The sequence below is a fragment of the Tenrec ecaudatus genome, chromosome 13, assembly GCF_050624435.1.
Source record: "Tenrec ecaudatus isolate mTenEca1 chromosome 13, mTenEca1.hap1, whole genome shotgun sequence".
Lineage (NCBI taxonomy): Eukaryota > Metazoa > Chordata > Mammalia > Afrosoricida > Tenrecidae > Tenrec > Tenrec ecaudatus.
Genome location: NC_134542.1, coordinates 77,140,183 through 77,162,240, shown reverse-complemented (window position 1 = coordinate 77,162,240; position 22,058 = coordinate 77,140,183). Strand labels below are relative to the sequence as shown.

The window sequence follows — 22,058 nt, the reverse complement described above, 5'->3', positions numbered from 1 at the left end:
TAGTACTTTCATTGTGGTTAATGAATTATATAATGATTTTCCTAAGACAGCAGCATTTAATATAATTTTTCCTAACATGCAGTTATGTTGAATTAAGAAATTTCATAAGTAGAATTACTAGTAATCCTTTTTAGAAGGTTAAAGTGAGGCAATTCAAGTGTAGCATATAGTTCTATGTCTGGCACATGATAAGCAGTAAATAAATGTTCACTTTTCTAATGTTCTCATAGCTTTTAATACACCACGAATGAATACTTTAAACATTTCTCAACATAATGTGATCACTGGCACTTTTGTTTTGTTTTAATCCTAGTTAAAATCACAATTTGGGAAATGGAGTTTCAAATTAGGTTCCTGGCATGTATTGTCAATGTTTCCCCTTACTCTACTGGAATTCATTGGTTGTACTGGTACTTTGGGCATCATGCAGTGCCATAGCTCAATATCATAATTATTATCACAAGTCCAATTGTTATCATAAATAAAATTCATTTTAGAAAACATACATCCAAATTATTTTTACAATATTCACATTTATCATATCATCCATGAGTATGTTGATATTTATCACATTTTTCAAAATGATTACAAGGGCTAGTTATCCACTCTTGAAAACTCCAACTTAATTTAGCTAGGAAGGTTAAATAAACCAAACTCATTGTCACCAAGTTATTTCTGATTCAGGGCGACCATAGAAGACAGAATAGAACTGTCCCTGTGAGTTTTTGAGACTGCTATTCTTTATGGGAATAGAAACCCTCATTCTTCTCCCACAGAGTGACTGGGGGTTGTAAATCATAGTTATAAATGAAAATAATCTATATAGAGAATCTGGCATATATAAGATTATGACTCAGACAATATCTGTAAAGTAAGTTTGAACACATATTCATTGTATCACTAATTGTCATAATGAAAATAATCACTACTCCCCAAGAAGCGCATTGTAGAAGTTGAGGAAAGATATTCAGATGAGGCAGCTACATTATGCTCAAATAGGGTTCAGGACAGAGTTACCGGATCATACGAGCGATTAACACATTGCTAGCTAACCAAAAGGCTAGGGAAGCATTTTGGAAGAAAAGCCTGAAAAACTGAAGAAAACTGACGATAAAATAGCCACTAAAACCCTGGGAAACACCGTTCTCTGATACATACAAGATCATGGTCAGCTGGAATCTACTGACAGGTGGCTAAAAGCACACACACACACACACACACACACACACGCAAATCATGGCACCGATTGAGCTGAAATGGTTACTCTTAACCTTGTAAACTCTGCCACACTCCACAAAGCCAGCACTTGCATGGTGTAATGACTTTGGACACAATTAGACTCAAGATGGGCAGAGTTAGAGGAATCCCGGTTATAATGGGAGGGATTTAGATAAACATCCCCTCTACATAGTTTCCCATTTTCAGAGTAAGAATCAAAAATTATATTTACTTATAATTTCTGATCTAAGGTCTGATTCTCTATACATACACATATGTCTTGAACATAATCTTGTTTTACTATTAATATTGACTGCCACAACAATTGCTACAGAAATGTCCCACCACTGGTATCCACAAAATTACCACTGGCTTTATGTGGTCAACACTTACTGAAATTTATTGAACAGGATCGTGTTATCTTTATATTTGTAGGATAACAACTTGTCTAAACATAGGTTCTACTCAGGAGGGTCGAAGCAGAGTTTTATTTGCTCATTATTACAACTAGGTAAGTATATCATGGAAGTGATATTTGTTGAATGAAAGATCAACTAAATGGGCAGATTCCAAGTTAGCTTGTTTTTGCCAGTTTTTTCCTCGGTTCTTACTCTCCTCTATCTTATTCACGAGGAGAATGGCGTGTGTATACTTTTGTACAGAGATTGGCCATTGTTATTCATTTAAACTTAGAGTCATTTGAATTGCTTTTTGAAAACAAAAATTCTCCATCTTTGACTCAAGTCTGCAGACTCGGGATCTCTGGGGATGGGGTTCTAGTGTTGTTGCTGTTCTTAGGGGCCGTTAAGTTGGTTGTAGCCCATGACAACCTTATGCACAGCAGAAAGAAACGCTGCCTGGACCTGCACCTTCCTCACAACCATTGCTTTGCTGAGCCCACTGCGGAGACACAGTGTCAATCCATCCCCCTAGGGCTTTCCTCTTCTTCCGGCCCCTCTGCTTTCCTAAACACGACGTCCTTCTCCAGAGACGGCTCTCTCCTGACAGTCCACTGGCATTCGTTTTTATCAAGCTCCCAGCATGCTTCTTCTGCAAAGTTCAGAATCCCTATTCAACGATTGAAGTACACACACTCGGTGATCTGTAACCATCAATGGAATTGCTTCCTGTCTGTAAGTGGTCTGAAGTGACAGGATTGTGTGCACAGGAATCCAGAATGTATCTCTCCCCTTCATAAATGTGACGCCAGCTGTTTTGACGACCACGGGAATGTTAATGGGGTCCTGCATTGGTTATAAGCCTTTCCAGTGATCTCTTCCTCTTGTCTTTGGTGGCTGGGCCCAAAATGAACTACCTTTTTTTTATATCACTTTATTTGGGGCTCTTACAGCTCTTATAGCATTCCATACAACAACTGTATCAAGCATATTTGTACATAAGTTACTACCATCATTTTCTAAACATTTACTTTCTATTCGAGCCCTTGGGCTCATTCAACTCTATCACAATCCATACATACATATATACATTGTGTCAAGCACATTTGTACATTTGTTGCCATCATCATTCGCAAAACATTTGCTTTCTACTTGATCCCTTGGTATCAGCTCCTCATTTTTCCTCTCTCCCCCACGAACCCTTGATACTTTATAAATTATTATTATTTTGTCATGTCTTACACTGTCCGATGTCTGCCTTCACCCACTTTTCTGTTGTCCATCCCCCAGGGAGGGGGTTATAGGCAGAGCCTTGTAATCGGTTCCCCCTTTCTCCCACCTTCCCTCCACCCTCCCGGTATTTCCACTTTTACCACTGGTCCTGAAGGGTTCATCGTCCTGGATTCCCAGTTCCTATCTGTACCAGTGTACATCCTCTGGTGTTGCTGGATTTTTAAGGTAGAATTGGGATCATTATAATAGGGGGAGGAAGCATTTAAGAATTAGAGGAAAGTTGTATGTTTCATAGGTGCTACCCTGCACCCTGACTGGCTCATCTCCTCCCTGCAACCCTTCTTTAAGGGGATGTCCAGTTGTCTAAAATGGACTCTGGGTCCCCACTACCCTCATTCTCAATGATATGACTTTTTTGTCTTTGATGCCTGATACCTGATCCCATGGACACCTCATGATAACACAGGCTGGTATGCTTCTTCCATGTGGGCTTTGTTGCTTCTCAGCTAGATGGCTGGCTGTTTGTTTACCTTCAAGCCTTTAAGACCCCAGATGCTCTGTTTTTTGATAGCCAGGAAGTATCAGCTTTCTTCACCACATTTGCTTATGCACCCATTTTGTCTTCAGTGATTGTGTCAGGAAGGTGAGCATGATGGAATGGCAGTTTAAGAGAACAAAATGTTCTTGCATTGAGGGAGTACTTGAGTGGAGACCCAATGTCCATCCCCAACCTTAATACTAAACCTCTAAATATATGCATATAGATCTATTTCCTCTTCATCATATTTGTTTGTCTGTTTTGGGTCTTCTGGTGCCATTGGCACCTCATGAATTCATAGGCTGGTATGCTTCTTCTATGTGGGCTTGTTGCTTCTCTGCTAGATTGCTGCTTGTTTAACTTCAAGCCTTTAAGACCCCAAACACTATATCTTTAGATTTCTGGGCACCCTCTGTTTCTTCACCACATTTGCTTATGCACCCATTTGTCTTCATTGCTTGTGTCGGGTGAGCATCATAGAATGCCAGGTTGTTAGAACAAAGTGTCCTTGCTTTGTCGGGGGACTTGAGCAGAGACCCAAAGTCCATCCACTTACTCAATCTATTTCCATAAAAATATATGCACATAGGCCAATAACTCTTTGTTTATGAATTATTATATTTATATAAGTACACACCTATGTTTATACCTCTATCTATAGCTTTGCTTCCTAGATTTTTCCGGTTTCCTTTGACCTTCCTCCTGTCCCACCATCACCCTCCTTTTGTCCTAGTTATTCCTCTCAGCTAGATTGCTATTGCTCCAACACCACTGGAATCTCTACATCCTCCTCCTTGTTGCTTTTAATTCCCTAGTTGTTCCCCTGTCTGTGGTGGTATTTGTTCAACGCTCCTTTCTCCTGCCTCCTCCCCTCCCCACCCCCCATCCCCAGGTCCCTCTGGAATTGTCAGTCCCATTGCTTTTACTTCAGGGTTGCTTCCCATGCCTGTCTTATACTGGTAGTAGGCAAAACCACAATAACAGAGAAAAAACAAAACAAAGAGAAAACAGAAGATTAAATAAAATGAGAAAAAAACAAAGAATGAAAAAGCATACATAATTCCCGGTCTGTTGGCTGACCTTTATGACTGTCTCCCCACGTGTCCTGCAGGGTTCCGGGAACTGCGTCTTCTAGCCTGAGGTCTATTTGGGGGCTCCTCGGGGGATTTGTGGCTTTGCTCTGCTCCCATTGCTGATTTGTTATGTTCCCTTCTTGGTTTGCTCCATTGTGGGGGTGGTCAGACCAGTCTCACTCCCCACCATGTGTCCTCTGTCGTGGTGTGCTCCAGTGAGGGGACATCATGTCTCGAGTTGGTGTTGGTCTTGGTCCTCTCTGTGCCTTAGCAGTGCCATGCAGGGCTGTTATCCTCAGGGTTTGGGAGCCAGTATGGGGTCTAGTTTCCCACTCTCTTTTTCCATCTTGGTTTGCTTCTCTATGGGTGGGACAGGCCAGCCCCTCTCCCCAACCTGTAGGTTTAGTGTTGTCCTCTGTAGCTCATACTTCTGGGGCGGGGGGAGTGTTTGCCTCTGATTTCTGATTGGGGCTGACCCTGTAGACCTCTGTGTTCCAGATTTGCTCCATGTGGTTGCATTACCTTCAAGGTTTGGTGTGCCGTGATTTGGCCAGCACTCGCACTGCCATCTCTGTGGAGACCTAAACAATCCCCTCCCCATGGGTTGGAAATGAACTATTCTTTAGCTACATTCCTTCTGAAGGGAACAGGACTGATTTTGTTTCAGATTAGGTTTAAACAAGAGATCACAGAAAGCATTGGTATTGCTTTTTTCTCACAGTTTGAAGGTGTGTATGTGTGTACTTACAAAGCAGTATAAAATGGATCCTGATAGCATCAAATTAAAATTTTTTTTCCAGAAATCACTGCTGGTAAGTCATTCTAATTTCTGTGACCCTCTAGAACCAGTAGGACTGCTCATTTAAGGCTCTGGGCTCTGTATCTGTATGGGAGCTGAAAGCCTCATCTTCCTTCCACAGTGTCAGTGGTGGAATGGAACTGCGAACCTTATGGTTGGCAGCACAACAGAATCCACTGGCATTCCTCTATGGCATCTAACAGACTAAAAGTGCTTCAGTCACCAGGAAAGTGTTCCATTAATAATTGTTGGATTAAAAAATTTATTTTTATGATGCTTCCCAAGTAATGTTTTGATATTAAAATGTAGTAGTCTTCTGATAACTTTGGAAGTTTAATTTTAGCATTCATAATTTTAAGCATTAACAGTTGAGCCAAAATAGAAATGAACTCTGAAAGTATCTCTCTCTTCCATTCATAATTGACACTTATTTGATTAACGCATAGCACTCAGGAGTGCACCTTATTAAAGTTGGCCCAGCTTTAGTCGAGGTATTCACATTCATATTAAATTTCTAACAGCTATGCTTTAATTATTTGCATGTTCTACTCACTAAAGCAAAGAAGAAACTGTCTTAATTATGGATCCAAGAATTTTTATTTTACAAAAATTCTTCACAAGCAAGTAAATGAGTCCCTCCTCTCAGAGTTCTTTCTTACGACTCCGTGCTAGGGCTTTATTAGAGTTCTGTGTCTCCCGTTTACTCTTCTGGTCCTGCATTGCTAAATAGTAACAGAGCAGAGGCATTTCATGTTAACTCTAACATTCATCATAAAGGAAATGAAGAAATATGGTGGGGTCAATGGTCCGTAGGTAAATTGCCAGCAGGTCTTGGGGTTCTCCCTTTCGAATTGATTCACAATGGAAGGTTAAGACGGACCCCTGCAAAGCCAGAGCCAAAGACAACTTTCTGCTGCCTTTGTGTAGAGGCTAAGCTAAGGAAACACATCTCTCCAGCTAGCACATCAGGTCATGTTTACTTAAGTGCCACAGGGGCAAATGTAAGGAATATATTTAAAATATACCATTTGTAAACTAATATCAGTTTGATTGAAACACTGACAATTTTGGGGAGAAATGGGTCTGAGGTGGGTTTTCTTTTTAGATCATTTTATTGGGGGCTCTTACAACTCTTGCTACAATGCACACATCAATTGTATCCAACATGCTAGTACATGTATTCCATCATTCTTTTCTAGACATTTACTTTCCATTGAGCCCTTGAGATCAGCTCCTCTTTTATCCCCACTCTTTCTCCCTCCCCACCCCAACCCTTGTGGCCTCTTGATAGATTATAGATTGTTAATTATTTTCAAATCTCATACCCACCACTCTCTCCCTTCCCCTCTGGTTTCTGTTGATCTTTCCCCTGGATGGGGGTGTGTGGTTTATGTGCCATTCATTGTGATTGGTAATACCCTCCCTCCTCACCTCTACCCTCTTTCCCCCTACCTTTTTGGTAGCGCTATCTGAGGGGGTGTTAGACCAGTGATTGTGGTCATTGTTAGTTGCTGTTGACTCCAATCTCGTGGCATCCTTTATGCTACAGAGTGGATGTGCTCCAAGTGGCACCATGTTGTTAAGTATTAGAATGCTAAGGTTAACAGTTCAAACTCCCCAGTTACTCTGCCTGGAGAACGATGGTACTGTCTACCCTCTTAAACATGTACTGATTTGGAAGTATTGACTTTTTAAAATGAATCAGATTGACCAGGAGCATAATTGTTTGAGAATTCCCATTCTTCATAACATTATCCATAATTTCAGTATGTTCTAAACAGTTGAATGCCTCTGCTGAGATGATAAATTACAGGTGAACACCTTTCTGATATTGTCTGATTTCAGCCAACATCCATTGAACATCAACAATGATATCTTTCATTCCAACTATGATATCTTTCAACTTGGTTTGAATTATTTCCAGTTCTCTGTTAATGTATTACTGAAGAAGGTTTTGAATTATCATCAGCAAAGTTTTACTTGCATGTGATATTAATATTCTTTGATAATCTCTGCTTTAAGCTGGATCACCTTTTTTTGAAATGGGTGTCAATGTGGAGCTCTTCCGGTCAGCTGACCATATCTTTGCCTTCCAAGTTTCTTGGCACAGATGGGTATTGTATTTGTTGAAACATCTCAATTAGTATTCCTTCAATTCCTTGAGCTATGTGTTTTGCCAATGCCTTCACGTGAAGGGCGGGTTTCTTCCTTCTACCCTGTCAGTTTTTGATATTATGTTATCTCCTAAAATTATTATCAGCAAATTCTGTTGGGGCACAGAGACGCTGTACTGCTTCCTTCCTTTCTGGTGCTTCCTGAGTCGTTCAATATTTTGCACATAGAAACTTTCAGAATTCAATTCAAAGCTTGACTTTTTCAATTTTTTGTGGCTTGCGAGTTGTCAAATGTGTTTTTCCTGCTCAGTTTTCTAACTTCAAGTCTCTGCACATTTCATTATAATCTTTTACTTAGTCTTTTCAGGCCACCCACTGAAATCTTCTGGGCAGTGTTTTACGTCAGCATGTCTGTCTTTCACCTTTAGGACTCTACATTTACAAGCAGGTTTGAGTCTCTTCTGGCATCCATTTTACTTTTTATTCCTTTCCTGCCTTTTTAATGATCTATTGCTTTCTTTGCATGTAATATTTTCATGTCTTCTTACAACTCATTTGTTCTTTGTCTAAAACAAAAACAAAAATCCTCACACTCACTGCCATTGATTCAATTCTAACCCATAGTAACCCTCCAGGACAGGGTAGAACTACGTCTGTGGGTTTCCAAGACTGTAAATCATTACAGGAGTGGAAAGCCTCATCGTTCTCCCACCAAGTGGCTGTGGTTTTGAACTGCTGACCTTGTGGTTAGCAGTCCAACACATAACCCATTATGCCACATGGACTCCACATTCTTTGGTTATTCATGTTAATTACACCAACTACATTCTTCTTCTTCTTCTAACACATTCTTGAAATGGTCTTTTAATACGGGTGGGACATACTCAGGGTCATTCATTAGCTCTCACAAACTCGTTAAATTTTCGTAAGCTTAAAGTTGAACTTTCATGTAAGCAATTAAGGGATTGCTCTGCAGTTGTCAACGCAGTTGTGCTTACTGATGATATTGAACTTTGTCTACTGTCTTTTCCCACAAATTTAGTTGAATTGATTTCTGTGTGCTCCATCCAGTGAGGTTCACATGCACAGTTATCATTTATATTGGAGATAGCACAGGTTCCTTAGTGGACCGCCACAGTAAATAGATCAATAAGGCTAGACAATTACTTTTTTCAAAGGTGCCTATGGATATAAAAGTTATGTTTACATTATACTGTAGTCTCTTAAGTATGCAATAGCATTATGAAAGATTTTGAAATATTATGGTAATTTTCAAAATGTGACACAGAAGCAAGAAGTGAGCACATACTACTGAGGAAATGGGCCCAGTGGCGTCTCTCTATGCAAGGTTGCCCCACACCTTGAATTTGTAGGGGAAATGGCAAAGCACACTGATAGAAATGCACCTGTGTTTGTAGTGAGTAAATCATTGGCTCTGAACTTTTCTGTCACATGAGCTCAGATGTCTTTTCTCTCAACAAGGTCGTTTTCTAGCTTCCGGTGCTTCTCTGATTCCAACTTTCCCATTCCAATTTCCAGTAATTATCAATACATGTTATTGAATATTTGGTCACTTTCATATTGCAGATGTTGGTAGTAATCTTCCATTTCTTCATGCATTGCATTAGTCAGTTTGAATAAAATTCATATTGACCCGTCTTCCTGGTGGGCGTGTGGATGGGTCTAAGTGACAGCACTGCGCTCCAGGGTAGATAGATCATGAACTACTCCTTGATCACGACTGCTATGGTGCTTCCCTTCCACGTGTCCTCTCGGGCACGGTAAGCCACATGGAAATCTGCTGCCAATGGCTCATGCCACTGGTGCCGTGGCTATCGGTGTTTTATGCTCCCTTGCCCTTTGGGTCACTTCCAGTTTTCCTAACTTCATGCTCTGCACATGTCAATTAGTAATGAATGCATGTTTGCAGTTGTTCCTCCCCATTTTGAGTCACATAATAACAACAAATGAAGGTCTTGAAAGCTTTACTTTACAGCATCGTTAATTCTGTTTATATCTTCTTACTTCCTCTTAAGTACATCTTGGGTGTTTTTGTCTTTGTGGAAACGTTTCCATTTTGTTTACATTACCTAGTGGTTTTGGGTTTTGTTTTCACATATAGTTGTTTTTCCCTGTTCCACTAATGAATCCGAATAGAATTTCCTACCAAATTGAAAATCACAATTTGTTTTAAAATATATTTTTAGTGTACGCAGTGGGCTGTGAGCCACGAGGCCAACAGTTCAAAACCACTCACTACCCGTTCATCAGAAGAAAGACTAGTCATTGTACTCCCAGAAAGAGTGACCCTCTCAGAATAGCACAGGGCAGTTCGTCCTTGTCCTACGTGATGACTTTGAGTTGGCAGTCACTCAATGGCAGGGAGTTTGGTTTGGAGCAATACTATTCATTTTATTAAAAATAGGAAAAAAGTTAATAAAGATGTTAAATTATTCTGTTTAACCACACAATTTTAGTTAACTCAAATGACACTAAAATGAAAAACAAGTTCTGTGTTCTGTATGTATTGAGTAAGTTATAAAACCCAAGAACCTGACTGGTGTTTGAATAATTCAGAATGCTATAGAAAAAAATCTATTTTGGTCTACTACAATAATTATTGTTGTAATTTAGGTTCGGGTTAACTTTCTTATAAAGCCTTCTACTTCTGATTCAACATATGTGATTTGAACTTTAAAATGAATGTTTACCTATTGCTATATATTCTTGTTTAAATTGTAACACTATTTGCATTGGACATCAGAGGCAAATTCCTCTGCATTATGGAAATTCTATAAAGAGTTGGATTATTTTCTAAATTATTTAAAATTTGGCAAAGCTCAAAGAGTGTTTGTCAAGATGCATCTGTCATCCTAAAATCCAAGTACAGTTTAAGGGAAATATAATTTGTAAATTTGGTTTATTTACATTCGACTCAAAAACACTTTTATTTCCATGGACTTTCTGAATGTTTCCCTCAACCTTTTAGACTCCCCAATGTTTCCTCCCCAAAAATAGTGAATAAATAAGCTTAAAAGTCTTATGATGTTTGAGGGAGCCTGTTTGGCAGTCCTGAATGTTGATACTGGGAAAAATTTCAAAGTTTAGAGACATAGTCATATTTCCTTTGAAGATTATTTCATCTCACATCTGTATTACTTATAATAATATATTACCAATGCCATAAAAATTAGTACTTGTAATACTAACAACAACAATAGGTATTTATCTAATATATAGATATTTCAATGGACATTTCTTACAAACTAATGATCTCTGTAACTTCATTTATCCTCTAAAACAATATTATATGGCCTATTTGACAAAAAAAAATAGTTATGTGTTTATGGATAACCAAAAAACTACCCCCGCTCCCACAACCCCCTGTGAGTTTCCAAGACAAATTCTTTATAGGAGTAGAAAACCCAATCTTTCTCCCAAGGAGCAGCTTATGGTTTTGAACTGCTAACCTATGGTTAGAAGCTCAACACATAACCACTACACCAGCAGGACTCTTGTGGTTATGGATAAATGGTATCAATATTCTTATGTATATGTGTTGAATTTGATATGTATACCCTCATAAATACATATGCACATTTCCCTGTACTGATGTGTTTAAATCATTTTGCTTTTATATATACAAGCTTCCTTTTGGATTCTTGAACTTTCCTAATATTTCCTGCTCCTCAGTATCTTTGCAGCAGTCTCCCCCGTGCATTGAGGGTTGCCCCCTAGCATGTACTCCCTGTCCTTAAGGTCTAAGTTTGAAGATAGTCTCAAGGAAGCCTCCACTGACCACCTCTTTATTGCAGTTGTCCTCTTTAGTACTTTTATCAACTTGAAATACTGCAATCTTTTGTTGTCCATTGTGTGACTGGGAACTTCCTAAGGACACAGACACAGTCTGCCACGCTCCGTCCCAGTGCTGGATAGAGGAAGCACAGTCAGAATGCCCCTTGGAAGCAAGACTTTGTCACACACATTTTGGAAATAACATCAGGAGGGACAAGACCCTGAAGAAGCACATCATGCTTGGTAAAGTAGAGGGTCAACGGTGACGTAGAAGGCCTTCAATGAGATGGATTTATATGGCAGTTACAACAATGAGACTGGGCAGGTTTAACTCTGTGGTACATGGAGTTGCAATACATTAGAATCAGTTCAACAGCACTGAACAGTAACAACACCAAATCAATACTTGCTGGACAAGAGACCAAAGAGCCTCAGAGCCACGGGGGACCAGACAGTGTAGATGGGTAATAACAAAAGTTTGCTAATCTCAGCTTTACCACATTCAACACGATTATTGTTTGTAATCCCAAAGGAATCTTACTGTTTTTTTCATCCTAGGGCTAAAATCTAAAGTTTTATATCTGTTGTTTTTTAATTCAACAAGGACTCTATCGCTGTATATATATATATATATATATATACACACACACAATAAAGAACATAATCAAATATGGTTGTTCTTGGCTGCTCAGTCAAACCTGACTCATAGTAACCCTATAGGACAGAATAGATACTGTAAATCACGAAGCAAGAACATTCAAGTGTAGAATTTACTTGAAAGTTTTGTTCCCCTAACTTTTCAACTGTTTTTTTTTGTTGCTTATTTGACTTTGATTTTGTTTTTCATGTGTATGGAACGGAAACAATGTCTCCCTGTGTGTTTTTGAGATCAACCGAAGAAGGGAAAGCTGGGAAACTTAGCTTCCCTTAGAGGTCTGAGAGCATCCTAGCACAGAAACAGAGGTGAAGCAAGAACTCACAAAGAAATCTAAAAGAATCAATGGAACAGGAGAGAAGAAAGACAATCCATTAAAGAGCAGGCCTAGGCCAAAAAGTATGCCAGGGATTAAGTAGTAGAACCCATGTGTGTACGTAAAATGGGAAATATTTGGAAGTTTTGGAAAAATGCTGTTCTTTCTAGTCCTTGGAATGTAAGTGAACTTCATTGGTTTGCCTAAGTCTACAACACTTTTCTGTGTTGCCTAAGCCAAGCTCACTGCCGTAGAGAAGTGATAGGACAGTGTAGTGCTGCTCCCTAGAGCTTTAGAGGCTATACATGTTTTAGGAAACAGATTGCTTCATCTTTCTTCTACAGAAGAGCCGGTGGGCTTGAACCCCTAACCTTTTGATTAGCAGTCCAATGGTTCACCCACCGAGCCACAAATGCTCCTATATATTGTTTGACTCCTTCCTAAATCCACCCAAGTTCTTTTAGTTCAGAGGCCGGTGACCCCGGGATTTTTCCTTCCGTAGGAAAACACCTCTCCTTCTTTCACTTAGACTTGGCGAGGAATCCTAGAAATCTTACCTCATGTTGGTGGTGATATTCATGGGCCTTTGAGTACACAGACATTGACTTCTACCTCACAAGCATTTCAGAGGGAAAGTGACACTGCTGTGCCTTTGTGCCTGGCCAAGTGATGGGCACATAGTCCTGATGACTAAATGCACTGACAAGTGAATGAACGAATATTGTTTGTGTCTTTTCATGTTTCTCAAAAAGAAGATCGTCCTTATGCTGGCTTATAAATCATGAGGTAAGGATAATGCAAAGGCAACTGAAGCAAAGGGGTAATGGGATTTCTGATGAGGTATGGGAAGCAGGTTTGCTGGCATTTGTTGTTTATTTCATTGTATTTCTGGTCCCCGGGTTAACAGATGATCAATCTTTAAGCTGAGTTTGTACAAGTCTCAACATGCATGTACGCACATGGATCTTATTTAGTATCATATTTGTCTTAGTATATCATATGCGCCTTACCTTGCTATGCAAATAAACCCTTTGCAATTTCATGGAAATGCCTTAGATAGAATAATAAAGTACATGATAATCATAATAAAAGTAAACATGGTTTTGTAGTGAGAATGGAGGTGTGTAGAAGTATGTAGGCACAGTAATGTGAAGAAAATTACAGGATTAGATCGTAAGACCGCTTAGAAACAAGAAAGAAGAAATCTTTGAAAAGGCTGCAAGCCTTTCCTACCACTAAATTGAATAGACATATTCTGTCAGTTTTGAGCCAAATCAACCCTATCCTTGCCATTTCAACACTGTAGCTGTCGCTGAAGCAGAGCCTTTCACGTGCTCACTGGACCGCCTTTAAATTGTTCCTATCACTGACCAACTGGAGTCTTTCCCAATGACTGGTGGTGTTTTACCCGTCTCCATTCAAGTCATCATTTCCACCTATTTTCCGTAGTGATCACCTTCCTTTCCTTCAGTGCATGCCCAGCACTTGCGCGGGATTTGTGCTTTGGAGGCATGGCTGCAAGCTTAAAGAACAACTCCCGCCATCGAGTCAAAGCTGACTTACAGTGGCCCCCGTGGGTGTTCGCGACTGTAACTGTGACAGGAGTAGAAAGCCTAGTTTCTCTCCTGCAGAGCAGCTGGTGGTTTCAACCACAGTTCAACACATGACCACTCTTCCACCAGGGCTCCTCATGGTTAAATAGCAGGGGAATTTAAGCCAGTGCCTTGCTACATATTCAACATGAGGGGAACAGCAATGTGATCCAATTTAAAATTCAGACAAAGCATTCTCTTCCTGGAACTTTCGGACCATTGAAGCTGCACAATGTTTTCACGAAAGTCAAAACTTTAATACAATAGGTTTTATGAGAGTTCTTAAGAACAGAGCTGCCTACACATCAGACACTTTTCACCTGGGGATTTACTTGCATAGCATCTCAACATGTGTCAGCTAGCTTTTCATTTCCTCATTTTCCTTCCCTTCTTCGTGTATTGCCACGTCAGGTCATATTCTTACCTGGTGCTCAGCAGCTCTGAGCGGGAGGCCTGAACCCGGGGTTCTATATTAGGGATGATTCTATTGCAGTTGAAGAGAAGTGTGGATCAGGACTCAGTGAATCTACCTACAGAAGAAGAAAATACTGCCTGGCCCTTCATCATCCTCACAATTGTTTTGTGTGAGTCCATTGTTGCAGCTACTGTGTCAATCCATATCGTAGATGGACCTTCCTGTTTTTTGCTAACCCTTTAGTTAACAAGCATGATGTCTTTGTCCGTTCTCAGGGACTGGTCTCCTGAGAATGTATCCAAAGTATGTGAAGTGAAGTCTCACCTTCTAAGGAGCTTCCAAGGCAGATTTGTTTGTTCTTCTGGCGGTTCACGGTTCTTTCAATAGTCTCACCACTACCATAAATCAAGGGAATCAATTCTTCTCTGGTTTCTTGATTCATTGTCTAGCTTTCACCTGCAGGTAAGGCAACTGAAGATACCTGGCATGGGCGAGCTGCACCTTAGTCCGCGAAGACACGTCTTTGCTCTTCAACCCTGCAGAGAGTTTTCCGCAGCAGGTTAGATTTCTGACTGCTGCTTCCATAAGGATTGCGTGTTGATTCAAGTAAAATCAACTCTTAATTTCAATCTTTTCTCCATTTATCACCATGGTGGTTTCTACTGGTGCAGTGTGCGGATTTTCTGGACATTGAATTAGAATCCATACTGGGGGTTGCAGCTCTTGACCTCCACCAGCAGAGGCTTCAAGTCCCACTGCGTTTCAGCAAACAAGGTGTGTCATCTGCATCATAAGCCTTCTTCCGGTCCCAATGCTGTGTTCTTCTGCATCTCTGCAGCTTCTCAGACACTCTGCCCAGCAGACACTTTGAAGAAATATGGTGAAAGGATCCAATCCTGAGGCGCACCGGGGCTTACTAGAGGGATGCAAAGCAAAATGTAACCAGTCCCACTGAGCTTATCCCTGCTCCTGGGGGCATTGTAGTACAGCGTAGATCTGCCCCATAAGGCTTCTGAAACTTTAAGTCTTCATTGGAACAGATAGCTCCCTTTCCTCCTGAGGAGCAGCTGGTGTACTTGAACCACTGACTTTGTGGTTAGCAGCTCAACACTTAACCCACTGTGCTTCCAAGGCGCTTGAATAGGGGAAAGGAGAACTTATTTCCCTGGTCGCGTTCAGAAACCTCGAGGAATAAATAGTCTAAAACCAAGCCAAACTCATCATCATCAAGTCAACTTTGACTCAGAGTGACCCTGTAAGAGAAAGCGGAACTGCCCCTGTGAGCTTTTAAGACTGTAAATCTTTGCAGAAGTAGAAAAGCTCATCTTTCTCTCAGAGTGGCTGGTGGTTTCGAACTGCTGATCTTGTTCCATAGTTAGCATCCTGATACGCAAGCCCACTGTGCCACCAGGTGTTTGCATGGCAATGAATTGTTGAATGGGGCTCGTATCAGCCCCTGCAGCACGTAGCGATGGACGCACAGGCTGGCTGGCAGAGTGGAGTGCTTCTGGGCACTTAGTGGCTGACACATGGCAGTGGAATGGTGTCTTCGGGCTGAAGTTTACAGGATTTCCTGGGCACTTACATCATTCAGGGAGCTGGTTTTCTGACCCATGGAGTTTGAGCTGAATGCCTTCAGGTTGGTGCTTATAGCATAGTGTTATGCCCCTGTGGGCACTTATTAACAGATCTGAAAGAACTTTGTAACATGTCCTGACAAACAAGTCAACCTAGAGCATTTGTCACTGACATTACAACTTGTTGACGTCCTTAATGAACCCTTTAATCATAACTTTTGTGCGAGTCCTGTGTAGCCAGTGCAATGGATAGTAGAACTCAGAGAGGTAAAATAGAGAACACTAATTAGGACAACAGAGTTAATTAAGTGACAATTTCAGAATTTTTAAAACAAATCTAGAAAAGGTAGTAATGTTATAGACCAAATAGTCTTTGCTGTTTTCCTTGTTTTTGCATGAGTACACATTTGAAGTTTAATTTGATTATTTCATTCTATGACAAAGTAATAATAATTAAAAATTATCCAGGGTTCATGAGGAAGGGGGAAAACTGAGGAGCTGATATCAAGGACTCAAGTAGAAAGCAAATGTTTTGAGAATGATGATGACAACAAATGTACAAATGTGCTTGACACAATGGATGGATGTATGGCTTGTGATAAGAGATGTACAAGCCCCCAATCAAATGACTTTTAAAAATTATTTATTGAAATAAAAATAAATTTTAAGAGGCTTAAAGAAAGAAATCACTTTTCTCTGAGAATTATCATGTCAGTTGAGGGATGTTATAAATACCATGGAGCTTTTACAGGATACTCGGTTTATAAGCTATACGCTCTCCCACCCACACATCCGTGTGTAGAACTGTAATGATTTTCCTGTTGCTGTCATGGTGGAGCCTATGCCCCCAATATTTCAAATGCCACCTGGGTCACCATAGTGGAAAAAGAACTAAAACCAGTGAAATCTCTAGACTAAGGCATAATGGAGTGAAAGGCCTGGCAAATTTTTTTGGTAAAAATTAGCCAATGAATCCTATGGATCACAATAGACCTTTGTTCGACTCACTTTTTCTGGGCGTGTCATTAGGAGGAAGCAGTCACTGAGAGGAGACGGTCAAGAGGGCCAAGGAAACCCTCAGTGAGCTCAATGATAGACGAAAGTGTGGATGGTACAGGGGTGAGCCGCATTTTGTTTGGTTTTGTATGAGGTTGCCTGGAGCTGAAATTGATGCCATGGTGCTATCTATGTGTATACTATACATACGTATTATACAGATCTTCACATGGGAAGAGTAGAGATGGGAATTTTTACATATATTTATATATGTAATTATTTATATATATTTAAAAGCCTATTGCCACTGAGTTGACTCCAACTCATAGAGGCTTTATAAGACAGCTTAGATACAGTGTCCCAGGGTTTCTGAGCTGTTCAATCTTTACAGGAGCAGACAGGCTGATCTTTCTCCCTCAGAGAAGTTGGGGAGTTGGTGCTACTGACCTTTCAAATTAGTGATCAAATGTATAACCCACTACATTAGCCTTGTTCCTTATACTTATGTATACTATTTGATTTTGTATATATATATACACACATACACATATATATACACACACACAGACATATATCAGTTGCCATCAAGTTGATTCTGACTCATGGTGACCCTATATGAATCAATATAGTGCTTCGTAGGGTGTTCTGGGTTGGATATTTTTGTGGGCTTTTTTTGGCGGGAGACTGCCAGGTATTTCTTTCAAAAACATCTCTAGGTGGAACTTCCAACCATTCAGTTAGCAGGTGAGCATGTTAGCCACTTGTAACCCCCATTGCCATATACTTTGAATCCCTGGTTGGATAGCAGTTACCCATGAGGCTGCTAACTCCAAGATCAGTAGTTCGAAACCACCAACCACTCTGTGGGATAAAGATGAAGCTTTCTATTCCTATGAAGAGTTACCTCTGAGACAGTCCTACCATATCCTGTAGGGTTGACATGACTTGGAGTAGACTGGATGACATGTATATAATATGTGTGTATATATGCATGTGTATTTATGTGTGTATATATGTGTGTATATGTATGTGTGTGTGTGTATGTATGTGTGTATGTATGTATGTGTGTATATGTGTATGTGTGTATACCAATAACCCATTGTCCTGAAGGAAGTGCAAGCCGCACTGGAGGCATTAGCAAAAGCAATGCCGTCGGCATCTGCAGAACTCAACAAAATATTTCAACGTACTGATGAAGCATGGGAAGCACACACTCACCTAGGCCAGGGTATTTGGAAGACAGTTACCTGGCCAACTGACCAGAAGACATCCATATTTGTACTCAATACAAAGAAAAGTGACCCAACAGAAAGTGGAACTTGCAGGACAATACAATTGATACCACATGCAAGTAACACTTCGCAGAAGATCGCTCAACAATGGTCACGGCAGCACAGGAACTTTCAGAAACTCGAGCTGGATTCAGATAAAGACATGGCACACAAGGACAGTATTGCTGCTGTCAGATGGATCTTGGCTGAAATCAGAGAACGCCAGAAAGATGTTGATGTTTCGTTGACTATGCAAAGGCATTAGACCGTGTGGCTTATGACGAATCTAGACACCATTGAGAAGAATGGGAATTCCAGAACGGCTCATTGTGCTCTTGCAGAAACTGCACACAGACCCAGAAGCAATCAGACAGAACAAGGGAATACTGTAAGGTCTAAAATGAGGAAAGATGTGCTCCTTGGTTGTTCCCCCACCATACCTATTCAGTCTATCTGCTGAGCAACTAATCTAAGAAAAGGAGGCAGAGTCAGAACTGGAGGAAGGCTTATTGACAACCTGGGATATGCAGATGACACAGCCTTGTTTGCTGAGAGTGAGGAGGACTTGAAGCACGTGCTTGCCGACAAAGATCAAGAATCCCAGCCTTTACTACGGATTACAATTTAATACAAAGAAAACGTCATTGTCACAACTGCGCTCATGTGTAACATCAGGATCAATGGAGAAAAGATTGAAGCTGTCGAGGATTTTGGCTTGCTTGAATCCACAATGAAGGTTCATGGAAGCAGCAGTTAAAAAATCAAATGAAGCCTTTCATGCCATCCAAGAGCTCATGAAAGCGTTGAAGAGCAAGGATGTCACTTTGAGGACTAAGGAGTATCAGACCTAAACCTTGATATTCTTAACCCCCTCCTCTGCCTGTGAAAGTTGGACAGTGATGATGGAAGACTGAAGAACTGATGCATGTGAATTATGGTGCTGAGGAAGAATATTGAAAGCGCTATGGACCGCCAGAAGAACAAAGAAATGGATATTGGAAGATGGATAGCAGAAAGCTCTTTAGAAGTGAGTATGGCGAGACTTCACCTCATGTACTTTGGACATGCTATCAAGAGCGGCCATTCCTGGTCATGCGCATCAGGCTCGGTAAAGTAGAAGGGCAGTAAAAAAGAGGAAGAAGCTCAAAGAGCTGACTGACACAGTGGGTGCAATGATGCGCTCACACTTGATGACAATTGTGAGATGGCACCGGACCAGGCAGTGTTGTGTTCAGTTGTTCATTGGGTTGCTGAGTCAGAATGGACTTGACGGCACCAAACAGCATATGGTGTGCACTTATACCGTTACATGTGTGTGTGTAACTCAAACTCACTGCCATTGAGTAGATTCTGACGCACAGTTGCCCTATAGGACTGAGTACAACTGGCCCTTTGAGTTCCAGACTGTTATCTTTCTCCAGAGGAATGACTAGTGGTTTCAAACTGTGACCTGTGTAACCCACTCTGCTCCCAGGGCTCCGTATATGCTTATAGCCTTTATATTCCTTATGCGCTTATGTGTGTGTGTGTGTGTATCCACAAATAAAATACAGACACACATATGCTGCTTGTATAATTACATGTTGATATATGTGTATGTACATACAGTATATGTACATGTACATATATGCTATTTTAAAATGTATAAATATAGCATGTTTCTCATTAGAAATCATGACTAAATTCAAAAGAGCAATCTACTATTCTGTGTAGATACGGGATGGCCTACAATAAAATCTGCACATTTTGATAACAGAACATTTACTTCTGTGGAAGCAGAGTGTCAACTTCAAGCTTTGCTAAGTTTCTTTAAGATTCTGGAGCTAATTTTGAATGGATTTGTATTCCAGCGCTCGTTAAGACCTTACAATAATACAATTTCTGGCCATAATTACTGGAAATGTGGCCATAAAACCATTGAGTTGAGTGACCAGTCTGAAAATATTTCTAACTTGAAACTCTGTGCAAAAAATAAAAGACAATCTACACACATTTCAGCATCTTGTGCTCGCAGAGAGCAGGAGTAAGAACTGAAGATTGTTACTGACGATACTCTACATCAGGGCAGCCAACCTCTTTATTTCGTAAGCCTCTGTCGATCCCATGAGTATTTTGAATTTTTCAACAGTTCATTTATGGTGCATACAGTCTTTTGCTGGAGGCTTATCACTGATGTCTCTTTACTATCAGTTAATTTTGACAAAGGGACACTTCCCACCTTAGCTATCACAATTAGACTCTTCATTTAATATTTGCTGGTATAAACTGTTCACAAAGTCTCAAAAACACAAGGACATAAATACACATACCCCCCCCCCTATTTTAGAAACAAGTTCTCTTTATAAATAATTTCATTTAAAAGATTCCTCTAAAGTGACTGGATGCTGATTTAATACTGATATACTATACTATAAATTGAGTTTGATTTAAATTTAAGTTAGCCCTAATATTAGTGCATAATAACTTTCGGTTTTTGCAAAGCAAGAACAATGTTAATCTAAGTATTTCAAAAGGATCTGATATATCAGTATTAAAAATGCTCACTTAATAATATTTAGCCTTTCAAACAATGTGATTGTCCATTGCAACTGCATCTAAAACATCTCTTTCACTTGTTCTATCAGCTATTGCTGAGACCTTTCAACTTCCTAACTTTGTGCGAAGACTATTTAGAAAGCAAATTTCCCATAAATTCTGTTTTAGCGTTTGTGCTAATACTCAGATTTACTTGCTACAAGACAAGTGTAGTAAAAAGCTACATCCATTTTTGAAAAAAGTCTTTACAGGCCTGTTCAAGACTTAGAATCTAGCATATAGTTTTCGGTACGTGACCATGCTGCCGAATAGTATTCAGTTCTGTTTTGTTTTTATTACTGAAATACCATTGTAAATCTCTTCCCACCCATGTGTTAAATTCTTTAGTCTTTCTGGTCCTGCACAGGATGTGTCTCTGAGCTTGTCGGTCTTGTGAGAAATAACAGGCTTACTTTGGAAAATAAACACTTAGGAACTTTAAATCACCAGAGATCACGCACCGGTGAAGCTTCTATGGCTTCTAGGCGAACAGAATAAATCTCAAAAAATAGTTCTTACCTCTGGAAGGACGCAAGACAATGCACATCACCAATAAGGCAAGAACAGCAGAGGCGGCCACTCCAACGACAATTTTTAGCCATGTCTATACACAAAATGAAGAAAGTCAGGCATACACACAGTTTCTGCCAAATTGTAGAAAATGGCAAGAGTCTGTTTACACATAAATCCTACCTCTCCCTCCCCACAAAGCTTTTGATTGTATCCCACTGATCTGGCTATCATTGCTGGAATTCCCCAACTCTGCAAGGACAAATGTTTCTGCAGCATATTTAGAGCAAGTTCCCGACCTTAGTCCATTCCAGGAAGTAAATACTTATGTACGAACCCTCCCCTCCTACACAATAGAAAACTGAGCTTTCATTCAATCCAGTCGGCCCGCTTTCTTTAGCAATACGTAAGACTGCGTGTGCTAACCTTCATTTCCCCAGATGTTTTCGAAAGTTAACGAATTCTGACTCCGGAGCGTGGGTCACTGCAGCGGTGAAAGACGTCGAGAAGAAGCGAAACCGTCTTCGTGGTGGAAAGCTGGAGCCAGGACAAGAGCTTTTCCCCCCACGTACTTTGGAGTACTGTGCCAAATTTCAAACGATTTCTGTAAAATTAGAAACAGATTTTGGGGGCGTTCTTGGACTTGAAATGAACTGTGAGTGGCTCCAGGGAGGTTTTACAGCCTTCTCATCCTTGTAAACTCTACACCAACATCTGCTTACGTCGACAGAGGTTTTAAGATTTTCTTTTTTTTTCCCCGTACAAGTTCAGTTTTCTGTTTCATTTTCTGCTAGAAACCATTCACAGATTGCTTTGGTAAGTCATTAGGGTTTGTATGACCCCTGTATTTGCAACCAAAAGAGGAACTTAGAATAATACAGTTTTCACGGCGTGTGCATTACACACAAAGCTGATTTTGAGCAGCAGAAGAAAAATTAAAACCGCATAGTGTTTTGTGAAACTCCATGTAACGGTACTATTTTC

The 22,058-nt window shown here is 40.2% G+C and overlaps 1 protein-coding gene across 2 annotated transcripts in view; it reads right to left on the bottom strand.

The window, feature by feature from the left end:
- FAP (fibroblast activation protein alpha) overlaps positions 1 to 21,791 on the bottom strand; it is a 103,316-nt gene extending 81,525 nt beyond the window's left edge. The window contains exons 1-2 of one of the 2 annotated variants that reach the window (XM_075529537.1): positions 21,501 to 21,791; positions 21,084 to 21,168 (exon numbers count right to left, since the gene is read on the bottom strand). In XM_075529537.1, the coding sequence (XP_075385652.1) occupies positions 21,084 to 21,168; positions 21,501 to 21,506 (91 nt within the window). In that variant the 5' untranslated portion in view covers positions 21,507 to 21,791. Of the gene's footprint in view, positions 1 to 21,083; positions 21,169 to 21,257; positions 21,399 to 21,500 lie in introns of those variants that run through there. The other variant, XM_075529536.1, reaches the window with a different exon arrangement.
- Positions 21,792 to 22,058: the final 267 nt, after the last annotated feature.